This window comes from Rhea pennata, chromosome 8 (genome assembly GCF_028389875.1).
Source record: "Rhea pennata isolate bPtePen1 chromosome 8, bPtePen1.pri, whole genome shotgun sequence".
Classification (NCBI taxonomy): Eukaryota; Metazoa; Chordata; class Aves; order Rheiformes; family Rheidae; genus Rhea; species Rhea pennata.
In genome coordinates, this window is record NC_084670.1 from 10,607,188 (window position 1) to 10,621,005 (window position 13,818).

Genomic DNA, 13,818 nt, shown 5'->3' on the forward strand with positions numbered 1-13,818 from the left:
TTGCGTGTAACAACATGGACTCTGCAGGGCACAGGCCAAGGGCATTAGTTGTTTTTTTCTCCCCTCCACAGCTGCCTGGGTTCCGGAAATACACTGCTCTTCCAATATGGCCAAGGCCATCCCCAGAGAGCACTGGCTGCAAAACTGCGGGGAGGAGCGCAGAGAAAAGCACATACAGCCCCGGGATCAAAGCCTCTTTTGGGGAGCTGCAATATGAACCTTATCCGAACAGGACCACTCCGTGGTGTGGAAGGAGGGGCGGGTTTTTATACAGGACCCTTCCTGCTCCAAAGCCATCTCCGCTCTGCATGTGCTAGCGATGGCTGCGCCTGCAAAGCTGCAAACCAACTAACCCGCTTCGCAGCAAGTCCAGCCCTTTCCTGTGTGCAGATCCCTCCCAGGTTTTGCCTGCCTCTTCCTTTCTCCACATCCGCCACTGAGTGGCCTTGGACTAAGCAGAAAGAGTCCCTGGTGGGTACAGAGGTGCTGCAGGAGGAGAGAGGACACCCTGCTTGCGGTCGCAGTCATGGTTCCCAATGCGCGGGCGTCTCTGCCCTTCCTGCCCACCCTGCTCTGCTGCTCGGCCGCCAGCCTCCTGCTGCTGCTGCGATGGCGACGGCGAAAGGGGCTCTGGAAGAAGGTGAAGGAGGCTCAGCAGAGGCACGATCGGGGCTTAGCACAGATGGAGAAGGCTGCACTGGGCTTTCGGAAGCAGGTGGGTACAATAAGCTTCATGGGGGAGCTATAAATATGCAAACCACCCCCACCTACCTTGTATAAGCTCATCACCTGGCTCAAAGAGGTCCTTTTCCCAGGAGCATGCAGAGGGTGGTGGGTGTGGAGCCCCTCTTGCAGGCGGTGGGTTTGTGGCTTTGCAATGGACGATTGCCAGGCAGGTGGGAGGCTGCCCGGGCTGGTTCTGTGGAGCTTGCAGCAGCATCAGAGGTTTGCCTGGGGGTGAAACTGGGTCCTGGCTTATTTTTAAGGGCTTGATTTCTAATCAGGGGGATTTTCCTCCTAAAACCTGTGCATCCCTGCACTCGCTAGAAATGCAGGCACCCCCTTCAGTGGAAACCCCCCTGGGGAGTGCAACAGAGAAGAGGAGGAAAAGCTTTGTGGGAGTGCATGGGGCTGCCTGAGCAGAGGAGGGGGCGGGCAATGGGCAGCAGAGCAGGTGTCAGCAAAAAATAGCTCAGAGCAAGAGGAGAAAAACTTCTGCTTCTCATTGGAAAATGCTGTTAGTGTTCCCTGGTCTCTTCTGCCTCAGTAAAATGCTCAGTCTGGATGATAAGGAGGCAGTAGGAATTGGGGAGAGGGAATGTATTGCAGGCAGAGGAGGCCAAAGTGCAGCTGCACAGCCCAGGGACTGTGCCCGTAGGGCAGGGGTGATGCCATGGAGACAGGGAGCTGCTCGTGTCCAGCTGGCACGTCCCGAGATCCAACTTGTGTGCGCTGCTTCTCTCAGGCGGGCCACGGTCCCGCCCAATCGATGGTATGAGCAAACTCGCTCGGGCTCAGAGCCCAGCTTGGGGAATGAAGCTTGCTGCTCTCTCAAAATATTTAGAACACAGCAGGAAAATTTCTACTGGCTCAAAAATGACCCCTGTGCTCCCAGCAGAGCCTCTCAGGCCGCCGTGGTGACACCAGGAGAAGAGCTGGTGCCAGGGACAACTTCTTTCCTGGGTGGAGCAGCATCTACAAATACAGGGCCAGTACACACTGCCATTCACCAGGGAAAACTGTGCTGGGCAGAGCCTGTTGGCTCACTGCAGCCTGTCTGAACAGGGTTTTGTGAAGATTTTCTCCTGAACAGCAGATGCAGGGTGAGACCAGTCCATCTGGGAGTTCACAAACTTTGGATTTGTACTAACTTTGTGAGTTTTTTTTTTCCCCCATACTCACCAGGAGCAGGACTACAGTCTTGAGGCAGGCATTGGATTGGGATCATTTGACCCCTGAATGGCAGATGTTTTTAAGATGAGCGTGAAGGGGAGAAGCAGAGCCCTTGGCCCAGCAGTTGAAAGAGAGGTGGGTCATTCCCTGTCCAACCTTTCCCGTAGAATCCCTCTGTGGACATGGCCTCCATCCTCTCTCTGTCCTTGCCGGAGCTCTCCAGGAAACTCCGTGATGGCTCTCTCCCTCTGGAGCAGGTCTTCTACGCCTACGTGGGCAAGGTAAGGAGCACAGGTGGTATCTCTCCAGAGCTGGCACTGACTCCACTGGGAGAAGCCCAGTGAGAGAGCACTGCCTGGTTCAGACACTGCTGAGCTGTCACATCTTGCCAGGTGGTGCTGGCTCCTTCAGCATGTTTCTATGAGCTAAGGAGATCTGGGTGTCTGGCTGCTACAGCTCTAGCCTTGACTTGAAGAAAAGGGGGGCAGTAAGCACAGCATCTGGGAAGTCTATACATATTTGGGGGCAGGTATAAGCTATACCTGATAAGCTATACTTATTAAGATGCCGGGTGATGGTGTGTCTCCTCTCCCTTCCATGTCTAAGTGGGTCAGAAAACTTCAAAGACTCAGTGTGCGGCTTCATTATCTTATTTTGCCAAAATGCCCTGATCCCTCCTGGGTTTACGCTTTGGGTGTTGCTATTTTATGCAACAACAGAAGCACAATCAGGGGAACAGCAGTCTGCATCCTGCCAGGGTGAGTGTCTGTTGGGACACATCCATTTGTACCATCCTACACTATGGTCCCCCTGCATCCAGAAAGTGTTTTAGTTTGCTGTGAAAATACCTTGTAAAGAGGTGCAAAGGGCTGCCCTGACATAAAACTGCCTGAATGGGCAAAGGGAAAGAGGCAGATGCCCTTTTCAAAGCAATGGCTGTGCAATAGCGCAGGCTGCATCTCACCTGTGGGCTTTGCCGGTTTCCCCTAGGCCCTCCAAGTCACCAGAGAGACCAACTGTGTCACAGACTATCTGCAGGAAAGCGAGACCCAGCTCCAGCACGCAGCACAGCTAAGACAGCGGGGTTTGCTCTACGGGGTGCCCATCAGCATCAAGGACAACATCAATTACCAGGTACTGCCAGCGTCACATGTCCCGAGGTCCCCATGATTTCAGGTTTGGCGCTGGGGAGAGGTTTGACCTCCATGTCTAGCTGCACTGCAGCACTTGCTGTAGAGGATGTGGGATGCCCCTGCCCTGCCAGGTGACAGGGATTCGCTGCCTGTCTCCCACACAAATGGGAAAGGCTGGTCAGATCTATTTAAAAAAAAAAAAAAAAAAAGCAGTGTGTGTGCTGGATGTGGGTGTCCTCACAGCTGCTTATGAACCACTCATCTCAGATCAATGCTCTGATTTATTTAGGTATTTCCTGTGCTTCAGAATATCCGGTCAGTCCATAAGAGGGTGGTGTAGGGCAGGTACCATCTGCAGCTTGGCCAGTAGCGTGGTTCCTGAGCACCGTCCTTCCCACAACAGCTGTGCTGCAGCCCTGTGACCTCTTTTCCTGAGCAGAGAAAGGGGAGGAAATGGGATGTCAGCAAAGGAGTGAGAAAAGCCACTTTTGAAAGCAGCTTTCCAGCACTTACTGTCTCCCCTGGAGACCTCAGTCTGCCTGCCCTCCGTGTGACGTCCCTACACGAACCAGGGGGACGGGTAGTGGAGATGCATGCCCAGTGTATTATGTAAGTGGGTGCTTTTGGGTGCTGAAAAGGCCTTCCACATTTGTGTGACAACCACAGTGCTGAGGAAGACTGCCAACCTCCGTTTGGAAACCTCTTTGTCCTCCATTCCCAGGGCTACGACTCCACTATGGGGTTTGTAAAAAACATCAATAACCCTGCGGCAGAGGACAGCGTGCTGGTGCAGGTGCTAAAGAGACAGGGGGCAGTTCCCTTCGTGAAAACCAACGTCCCTCAGTCCCTCATCAGGTGGGTGGAGAGCTGCCTGCCCTCTGCAGCGGTGGGATTCCTCTCTCCCGGCCTCACATAAGGATTTCTATCAATTACAGTCTAATTCTCATTTTCCCCTTCTTTTTAAATGACACCGATTTCCCTTCCTTAGTCTAAGTTTTAAAGTTACTCAGGATAAAAAATTAATTCTAATTCCAAATGAAATAAAGAAATGAAAGAGGAGAAGAAGAGAAACCTGCCTTGCCTTCCTGTGCTTGGTGTTTCTAAACTACTTTTTATCTGACTAAACCCTCAGAGGCAGTTCTTTCTGTTAGGCAGACAGTGCAAATGCCCCTTTGTGGAGGGGGAAGCTAGTTAGCTACTTAAGCTAGCAACCTTAAATTATCCTACCCACCAAAGCTCCTGAAGTGTCTGACAAGACTACTCTCAATACCATTGCTGTTTGAGTGCTTTCCCAGTCAGCAGCCCCGCTAGCATCCATGAGTCCTGCCACTCTGGCAAAGCTCCTCCGTGGATGACTATTGCTCAGCCCCTATGAACTGCCTTCCGTAGTTTTGAGATGATCACTGGCCATGTGTTTTGGCTTTTTTCCTTTTTTTTCCCATCTTTCTCTTTCCCCCCCTTTTTTTTTCCTTAAAGAAAAGCCATATGAAAGGCCTGCCCCCAGGATTATCAGATGTTACACTGGTTGCTGGGGGAACCCAATGTTCAAGTATCACTGCCAGTTGCATTCAGCCTATTCTCATGCAGAGGCTCACGCTCTGCCATCGCTCTCACCATAGGAGGGCCCAGACCCACCCTGGGCAGGTTGCTTCAGATGGCCAGTGGCCCTCAGTACCACCTGAATGGAAAGTCTTCCCAAAAGGTTTGATGCATTTGTGCTGCCAGAGAGTGTTTCCTTGGTCTGGGGATGACTTGGCACTAAAATGCGTTGGCAGTGAATTCAAGTACTTGGACCACTGTGAAAATGCTGGTGGTCTTAGGAGTTTTTGAGAAGCTCTCTAGAACTAAGTGATGTCAATGTAACAATTAGTGAATTGGCTATTTATAGAGGCTTTTAAAGCCAGCCTGTGGCCTGTGTGTCTTTGATGTGACCTTCCATGAGCAGGTATCTACATTTTGCTCATCTACTCTCTCTCTCTCTCTCTTTCTCTGTAGCTATGACTGCGAGAACTTAATCTTTGGTCAGACATTCAACCCTCTGCTCTACGTTAGATCCCCTGGAGGCTCCTCTGGTGGAGAAGGGGCACTTATAGGAGCAGGTGGGTCCATCCTGGGCTTTGGGACAGACCTCGGAGGGAGTCTGCGTTTGCCTGCTGCGTTCTGTGGGATCTGTGCTCTCAAACCCACCGGGAACAGACTCAGGTACTACAAGTAATGCAGCTGCCCAGGTGAGACCTGCCCTGCCACCCCACTGACTGCTATGTCAGGATGCTCCAGCTTCCCTCAGCAAAGGGAACGGGGCAGGGCTCATTTCTCCCCTCTGCCCAAACAGACACTTCAAGGGGGCTGTATGGAGGAAAGCACCATTCTGAAACAGGAATACTGACCTAGAATGGAGATGGGGGAGGCTTTCCAGTCCCTATGTTAAGGGGTCATTCTTGACTGACAGGACATAAGTCATTTTGACCTAGTTTGGGTCCCTCTCTCGTCTTCCTCTTGGCTCTTCATTGTCTGACCTCTGCATTTGCTTAGGAAGGGCAGTGCTTTTTAGTAGCACTTGCTAATGCTTGAAGACTTTGCCTTCTCTGAAAACTGCTCAACTGCTGTCTCTTATGTGTCTTTACTTCACAGCAAAAAAGGAGTCATTTCTGGTATCCTTGGGCAGAAGTCAGGTAGGAACTGATGGTTGCCCTCCAGAGAGGGGAGTGGGGCAGAGATGGAGAAGGTCCCCAGCTATGGTGCTTCCCAATACTTTCAAAGAGGGAAGGTTTCCTTCCAGACACCCTTTCCAAAGGCCAGCCCCATGTAGTATCACACAGCTGACACAAGGCAGCCAAGTCAGACATGGGAGCCTTCCCTAGGAGACTCACTGCACCTTGGATATTGATGGGGCAATTGTACAGTGCTTGAGATGTGCCCTAGAACAGGCAGGGTGTTGCACTGCAGCTGCACTGCACAGGTATGACCAGAAGGCCCAAACACCCTGGTTTTCCTGGAACATGCATGGCTGTAGCTTGGGCTACAGGACCCCTTATTCCCTGAGTCAGAAACTAGAAGGCTCTGGACAAAATGTCTGGGTACTTATCATTGGATAATGATTCTGGGTCCATAGCCACTGCAGTGAGGGCTTGTGGAAGCAGAGTTTTGGCAAGGACACAAGCTCCTGTGCCCCTGGGCACAGTGTCCTCTGAGAAGGGCAGGCCGCATCTTGCCTCCCACTACTTCAGCCAGCCATAGGCCTGTTGGTGGGAAGAGCAGTGCATGTGTCTCCAGCTCAGCTCTCAAAGAGCTAATGTTGCTAATGCTAGATTGGGTCAAAACAATACCAAGGGGCCCTGCTTTTGGAGGACATTCTCTGTGCAAGCTGTGTACTTCCTCAGAAGACGTTCTTCCCAACCCCCCAACCATGAATGCTCTTTCCTGATCTCCTGCAGTGGTTGCAGCAGTGGGGCCAATAGCAAAAGATGTGGAGAGCCTGGCACTGAGTATGCGGGCGCTGTTGTGCGAGGACATGTTCAGCCTGGACAGCACAGTGCCCCCCCTTCCCTTCAATGAAGAGGTAAAGGACTCCAGACGGGGAGGATGAGCTCAGAGAAGAGCTGCCTCTGCTTAGTCTCAAAATGCCAGTGGCTCATGGGAGCCATCCGGGAGCCATTCCAGCCTGTCGCATGCTGCGGGTGGGCACGTGGGTGAAAATTTTACTGCTTTCCAGTCTTGCCCTGAGGCATGGGTGTGCTGCCAGCTGCTGACATTGCTGGTGCCCTTCCAGCTGGAGCTCTCTCTTGTTCCACAGGTGTATTCTAGCACGCAGCCACTTCGCATAGGCTACTATGAAACCGATTTCTTCACCATGCCGAGCCCTGCCATGAGACGTGCTGTTCGGGAGACAAAGCAGCTTTTGGAGGATGCGGGTCACACAGTAGGACATTACATTAACCCCTTGCACAAAGATCAGGAGTGAAGTGGAGAGTGCAGATTTGTGCTCTCTGTCACCCTCAGCAAGATTTTGGAAGGGTTTTTGTGTCTTTGGCCATCAGGCAGCCAAGCCCATCCTGTATCTTTTGAATTATCAATTGCTGCTCAAAGGGAAAGCTGCATTTTTTGTGGGATGGATGGTTGGGATGGGGGGGACCTGGTGGCCTCAGATACCAGAGGCTCTCTGAGGGGTTCATGTCAAGAAATCCTCAGGTGGTCAAAAGAAACCCATCTCAGGGCATTGCAAGGCCTGAATGGCTTTTCCTACCCAGTTGTTGTGCCTGCGGCACTGACTTCTCTTCTACTGTCCTTTCAGCTGGTGCCCTTCAAACTTGATAACATCAACTACTTCATTTTTAACTTATGTGTCAGAGGATTGTTTGCAGATGGAGGCACCTCATTTTCTAGCAAATTGTAAGTATAGCTGGGAACAGCTCAGTGTGATTGGTGCCTTCTGTGAAAATCCTCCCTTGGGGGGGGGGGTCTGAGTTTCTCAAACAAATGGTGAATTAGATTTAGGTCTGGTTTGGTACTGATCAGGTGACAAGGCTAAATAGGTCTGCTCTTTGGGTGCTGGATCTGGAAGAGGAAGAGCTGAGTTTTGTTCCCAGCTTTGTTGCAGATACCCTGTATGAGGCACTTGCTGTGTCTCAGTTTCCCCATTTCAAGGTGTCTGAGGCCAGTGTCTGGATATGGGAAGCAGACCCACTGGAAATATATAGTGGCTGATGATACTCATTCAGATTTACGGGGAAGTTTACAGACAAGCATTTCAGCTGAGCCTTGGGTTTGGGAGAGTTACCAGCATGTGACAGATCAGAGTCAGATGCTGATATCCTATAAGTGCACAAACACCATGGGAATCAGGAATGCAGAGGGATGGACAAACTTGTTTCTGTCACTTAAATGCACTGTTCAGGGGGGTTGGCCATGCAAAAGCTGATCTACTGTAATTGCTTTCTTTCTTTTCAGCAAAGGGGAGCTGAACAGAAGCGGCATTGGGCTGCTTTTGCGGTTGTCAGGAATGCCAGACTGGCTAAAAACTCTCCTGTCCTGGATTACCAAACCCTTCGTAAGATCCGTTTCTTCCTAGCATAGACAGTCAAGCAATAGCTGGTGCATAACTCATTTCCTTATTGGAATGAGGCTTTGTTGCGGGGAAGGCTCCAAGGCTTTGCTTCCTGGCTGTGTTCAGACACATTTCCTCCAAGCTGGAGTGATGCCATTTCTGTTCCTCCTGTACCCTTTTTGGGGAAAATCCACAAGTTCTGCCTAAGCACTGAGTCAATCGCTTGTGTTGGTGCTAGAGCTGTCTAGGAGGATAAGGCTGTAATTAATGTAACTTCTTTTCTTTGTCTTTTGCCTCCTCAGATGCCCCGATTGTCGAGTGTTATAAGAAGCATGAGAGTAAAGTGAGTAAATCTGAGCCAAAGCAAATGTGTAAAGATTTGAATTTCTCTTCTGGATTTAAAATTTAAACACCAGTGTTTTTTATGTTAGGGATACTGCACAGTCAAGTGCATCTGAGAAAATGTAAGCCAATGATGGGAGCAAACAGAGCAGAATTATGCCAATGCTATAACTCTGCAGGGTTTGTCAAACTCTTCTAGTACTGATGATGTTAATGAGGACAGGAGCTCACAGCCTCTTTCTTACAAATTAAATGAAACTTGCAGACATGAAATATGCTGTTAGCTTCAGCGTTGGTTGATGTATCCATCATGCTATGAACTAGGGGCCGCGTAAGACAGAATGAAAGGCAAATGCACAGGAATGGAGGCTGGCACTCCCCTGCTCTGATGCCAGTGTTAAGCTGCCAGTGGCAAGAAAGCACTCGATTTCCATAGCTCAGAGGCTGTATTTTGCACTGTGCCTCCAAGACTGTCCCCACATCAGTGGATTAGTCTGTCTCATCCAACATGGCCTTTTAGAAGAAGAGTCATGGTCTTGCAAGAGGTGCTTGTTCCCCTGAAGGCACTTGCATTTCTCAGTCACAGAGCACTTTGGGGAAGATACTCTGGCAGTTCAATGGGAGGGCTGAAAGGGACTGCAGCCAGCTAATAAATAAGGTATAAAGACTGAGCTACTTTGCTTCCTTTTCCAGCACAGTGGAAGAGCTCTGGAGTCTTCACAATGAGATTGAGGTAAAATATCACCATTTGGGTGTTGGATGTTTCTTTCATTCTCTGCCTCTTTGGGAAGAGGTGGATTCAGTGGCCACCAAGATTAGGAGACTATCAAGTCACTATCAGCCTGAGACCCTAAACGTTTTTAGGGTGAAACATGCCAATCTAGTATATTTTCATTCACTTATTTTCCCCTTAAGTATAACAAAATCAGCACCTGCATCTTGCAAGCTGATGGTATTTTGGTAGGGACAGCTAGAGATCCCAGAACAGAGCAGGTCCCAGTGTACCAGACTCTGTACAAATATGTGATAGGAGCTGCTGCTTCTCTCCAGTTCCACACAGTCTAAAGAGACCAGATGAGCAGTGAGAGGAGGGGCTGCTTTGCCTAAAGTCACCCATCAGATTAGTGGCAGAGAAGAGAACAGAGCTGGGGTATCCCAAGGCCTATCTCCATGGATCACACTTGCTCCTGTAAGGTTATGTCTTCTACCCTGTAAAAATTGTTGTGCAGCTTTCAAAAGCAAAGGAGTAGCAAAAGAAGCTCCCATGAGCTTCTTTCCCACCCTGGCTGGTCCCGTGTGTGGCCTCAGCGATTTCGCTTTGCTCCAGGGAGATACATGTATATATATACACCCAGGTTTTTCTAAGTGGAATCACACAGAAGTGGCTTCATTTTCACTAGGTAGGAATGTATGTCATTCCAGAACTGATCTCACTTGGATCTGCAAGGTTTCTGCACACTTAAAAATTAGGGCCACGCACAAAAAAGGTATTCCTTTTCTTGAATTAGTGTTTAATTTTTTTTCCTCTTTCCCCCCTCTGGTGTTAGCAGAGGTGAGGGCACTTTGGTTGCAGAGAGGGCTGCCAGCAGAACAGCAAAGTGTTGCTGGATTTTTATCAGGCTCGGACCTGACATAACTTGCCCCAGAATCGGTGGCTGCTCCTTGGGAAGGGCCAGAAGCCAGGCCGAGAGCCAAAGGAGAGATTTTGGCTGGCAGCTGGGTGGCAGCATCTCTACCTCACTGATCAGCAGTATTTTTGCTCCTCAGGAGTCTTGCCACAAATTCATCACCCAGTGGAAAAAACTGAATCTGGATGTCATGCTTTGCCCTGTGCTGAGCCCCGCTCTTCCTATCGGCTTCCCTAGGAAGCTTCCAGGTAGGACTCCCTGTGTATGCAGGAGTAATCAGCCTTAATCCTTTAACTCCAGTGTCCCCCTCCTGTTGCACTTGCACCAGTTTGAATGGGAGATACTGTCCTTAACTTCTCCAAGGCACTGCTCAGCAGTGGGGAGAACTCAGCTCTTGGGGCTGCTGAAGGTCCAGCCTCTTGGATGAGCCCCACAAAAACCACTGTGGTGCGTGAAGGAGCCAAGGGGCAAGATTTGCTTCCCACAGCCCCTGACTTTTCAGTGCAAAGGACCTGTTAACTAGAAGAGGCTTTGGGCATTTGCCGTAACTGCGTGCTACAGTAGCCTTCACATGCAGAGGGCTTTTCCTCATGATACGCTGGTGCTGCGAGCTTGCCCTGCTCTCCCCCAGTGGCAGTCAGCTACACCATCCTGTTTAACTGCTTGGACTTTCCTGCTGGAGTGGTCCCCGTCACTGCTGTGACGACCAAGGATGAGGAGGAGCTGAAGGACTACAAAGGGCACTTTCAGGACTGGTGGGACCGGATCCTGGCGAAGGTGAGTACCGCCGTGTCCCTGAGGGATGCAGGCATGCCTGGCCCATTCCATAGACTGCTCCCTGCCCTCACCCCACTCTTTCTGTGACAGGGCTTTCACAACAGCGTGGGGCTGCCTGTGGCTGTCCAGTGCGTGGCGTTGCCGTGGCAGGAGGAGCTGTGCCTCCGACTCATGCGGGAAGTGGAGAAACTCACTCAGGAGAAAAATAAACTCTTCTGAGGCCTGCACATCTGCCAAGAGCGGCATCCGAGCAACACCTACAAGCGCTAACAGTGGTACAAGCCATCGTTTCACTTAATTAACGCACAGGACTCTCTACCACCTCTGAGGCTACACTGATAGCTGTGATGGTTGCTCGTTTTGGGGCACAAGGGGAAACTGAGGCGAAGTTTTGGCAATGATTGTCCTAATACAATCTTTTTCATTATTGAAAAAGTCTGTTATTTCAAGGGAGGTGTGCTCGTGTTTTGGGTGGGAATTAAGTAATGCTCTCAACATGCTCCAGGGAAGTGCAAGAAAGTGATTTTTATGAACGTGGAAACTGAGGCACAGGTTTTGTGCAAGGCTGCTCAGTTGTTCGGTCTCCTGCTCGCAGTGCCATAGAAAAAGAGCTGCTCCCTGAGTGCTCCCCTCTGTGGAAGCTGCTCTATGCGTAAGAAATTTGGTATTTTCCCCTGCTACAGATCAGTAATTGGAGATCAAAACTGCAGTCTCTGGTAAGCAGGGAGGAGCTGGGCAGCTTCCCACAGCTTGGAGCTGCAGACACCCACCTGCCAGCTGGGCAGGCACGCAGGGAAATGCCCAGGGTGGTTCCTAGCTCCTCGATCTGAACAAAACACCTCTTGTTTTTCCTGCAGCAGAGGTACAAGCCGCTTCAGCCTGCCATACCGCATGTGTAAGCGTTGCGCCAGTGTCGGGTGTCCAGCGGGACATTCAACCCTGCACGCTCCCTCCTCCGTTTGGTGGAGAGAGCCAGGCCACGTTTTCCAGCTGGGTTTTCCAGCTCCTGGCAGGAGCTGACCCTGGCACTGGCACACAGGGTCGGTGCTGCTCTAGCTTTCCCAGGGTGCTGGCTCTAGCCGTGGGGCTGAGCAGGGATACCTCACTTGAGTGTTCGTGGCAAACAGCCAGCCAGTGCCCAGCAGGGCCTGTGGCCAGAGCAATGTTTCTTCCCCTTCAGAGCTCAAAAGACTTTTCCCGAAGTAGCAGTGTCACAAACAGATTATAAGAGATGTCTAGCAGGAAAACTTGTTGGTTGTTCATTTACTTCTGCAATTCATGCAAAAGCATGGGATCTTTTCAAGGGCTAGCCAGAGAAGTTTATCCTACCCTGATTTTTTTTTATCAACAGGCATTAATAAAGGAGACAGAAAAGGATCTCCAGGCAGCCCAAGATCGAACACTATGTAAGGACAAAGGACATTTATTTGGAAGTTTGATAGAGAGGTCTTTTCCTCCAGTACAATTGCAGAACATCACTGCCCACTGAAAAAAATGTTAGAGGGGGTTTTAACCTTTCTGTGTTTGCATTTTAAAGTTAAAGCTTGTAGGAGAGTGTCCCAGGACTGGCAGTGCCATGTGCTGTCCTGAGCTGGTGGGATACTGACCCAAGCAATGTGCTCTTGAGCAGCTAAGCACTACATTGCCCTGTCCACATTCTCTGCTTCATGTGGATGTGGCAGAATGTGAGATTTGAAGCGGTGGAGATGGCCTGCGAATCCAAGCCAGGAAATGCTCTGCTTTGGGACCTCAAGTGAAGGCCATGACAGCTGTCAAGAAGCAACACATTGGAAAGGGCAAAGGCTGCTATGCAGCTGCTGGGACAAAAATGAGCCCCAGCCCAGCATAGCCAGAGAAAGGTTGGTGTATATGGTGGCACCAAAGCTGAATGCCATCATGGGACAATTTAGGATCATCTATGCCAGGGCCACCAGCTCTCAGCTCCCTCACAGCCAGTGGGGAGAGGTTGAGACAAGTGAGCTGTTTGACTGTTTTCTCTCTCCATCCTAACCGAAAAAGGAGGATCCTCTTCACTTTTCCCAGTTGGCAACAAATTTCTCTGCCATGTCTTGCTGCTTCTCTGAGCTTCCTCTCTGCTGGCACAGGAGTAATCACACAGGAAGTGTCCATAACAGGTAAGATAACACAACAGTAGCAGGAGCACCGGCTTTCAACACTAAAACAAGACATCTCTGTCAGAGAGCAATGATTACCCTGGTCAATATCTCCTTACAAGTCTGCTACTCCTTTTCCGTGAGCAGAGCCAATATCTGCTGACAAATCCACATCATTGCAGATGTATGAGGTATCTGGGCAATGAGCTTCCAGAGACATCCCCCATTCCTTGTGGCTTTACAGATCCTCAAGGTTTGAGAGAAACTTGATCTTCAGCCCATCCTTTCTGTGCTGAAATGCCATGGCAAGTGTCAGCTTCTGTGGTCGGCAGGATTGCAGGGTCCAACTCCTTTGTCTTGTGCTGGTTGGAAGAGAGCTTGGAAACTGGAGAGCAGATAAGGTACATTACAGGGATTTCCCAAGGGTGTTCATCACCTGATCTGGGTCACCAAGAAGGCATTTCAAAGGGGTTTGGCTTGAAAATGACACAGCAGTCATATTCCTTGAAGGTGTCTTCACACGGCTCCTCTAGGCTTTTCCAGAGTCAGCATGTCCTACTTGCTCCCAAACCCTGCTCAACACTTTTCATTATCCTGGCTCCTGAGTTTCCTCCTCTCTGATGGTTCAATTTCATTCCCTATACTTGCCCTCCCCCCTCCCCGGGCAAATAGAGCTACTGTTGTCCCCAGGCTCAGAGGGCTGCACATGCTGTTGTCAGGGAGAGAGAGATGACAGCTGAGCACCTCTGGTTAATGGTCTTAGCTGCTAATTAATTATTGCTAGAGATGTGGTGGGAACAGCCTAGAGCTGGGTTGTGCAGATATCCATCTCTGTTAATCAGCTCTGTCTATTCCCTGAAGCCAGGTGAGGCAGCAGTCAGTGGCCT

General features: G+C 50.3%; 1 protein-coding gene across 2 annotated transcripts; it reads left to right on the forward strand.

Annotated features, from left to right (window-relative positions):
- The first annotated feature begins 445 nt into the window (after window positions 1–445).
- Window positions 446–11,252, forward strand: LOC134143592 (fatty-acid amide hydrolase 1-like). Of its 2 annotated transcripts, none has more exons than XM_062581743.1 (15): window positions 446–715; window positions 2,061–2,174; window positions 2,884–3,027; window positions 3,748–3,881; window positions 5,022–5,228; window positions 5,658–5,698; window positions 6,461–6,585; window positions 6,820–6,945; window positions 7,318–7,415; window positions 7,974–8,073; window positions 8,373–8,413; window positions 9,106–9,145; window positions 10,180–10,288; window positions 10,672–10,817; window positions 10,908–11,252. In XM_062581743.1, exons 1-15 carry the CDS (start codon window positions 527–529, stop codon window positions 11,034–11,036), a joined length of 1,743 nt encoding a protein of 580 aa, XP_062437727.1. In that variant the 5' UTR covers window positions 446–526; the 3' UTR covers window positions 11,037–11,252. The 2 variants fall into 2 exon arrangements, with proteins under 2 accessions (XP_062437727.1, XP_062437728.1); XM_062581744.1 differs by having other exon boundaries at window positions 637–715; window positions 1,906–2,174.
- Window positions 11,253–13,818: the final 2,566 nt, after the last annotated feature.

Excerpts from the sequence above, each read along its gene's own strand:
- LOC134143592 (XM_062581743.1), top strand. The coding sequence starts at position 527 with ATGGTTCCCAATGCGCGGGCGTCTCTGCCCTTCCTGCCCACCCTGCTC. Across the intron at positions 7,416-7,973 it reads ACCTCATTTTCTAGCAAATT|CAAAGGGGAGCTGAACAGAA; the intron begins GTAAGTATAGCT and ends CTTTCTTTTCAG. Across the intron at positions 10,289-10,671 it reads CTTCCCTAGGAAGCTTCCAG|TGGCAGTCAGCTACACCATC; the intron begins GTAGGACTCCCT and ends GCTCTCCCCCAG.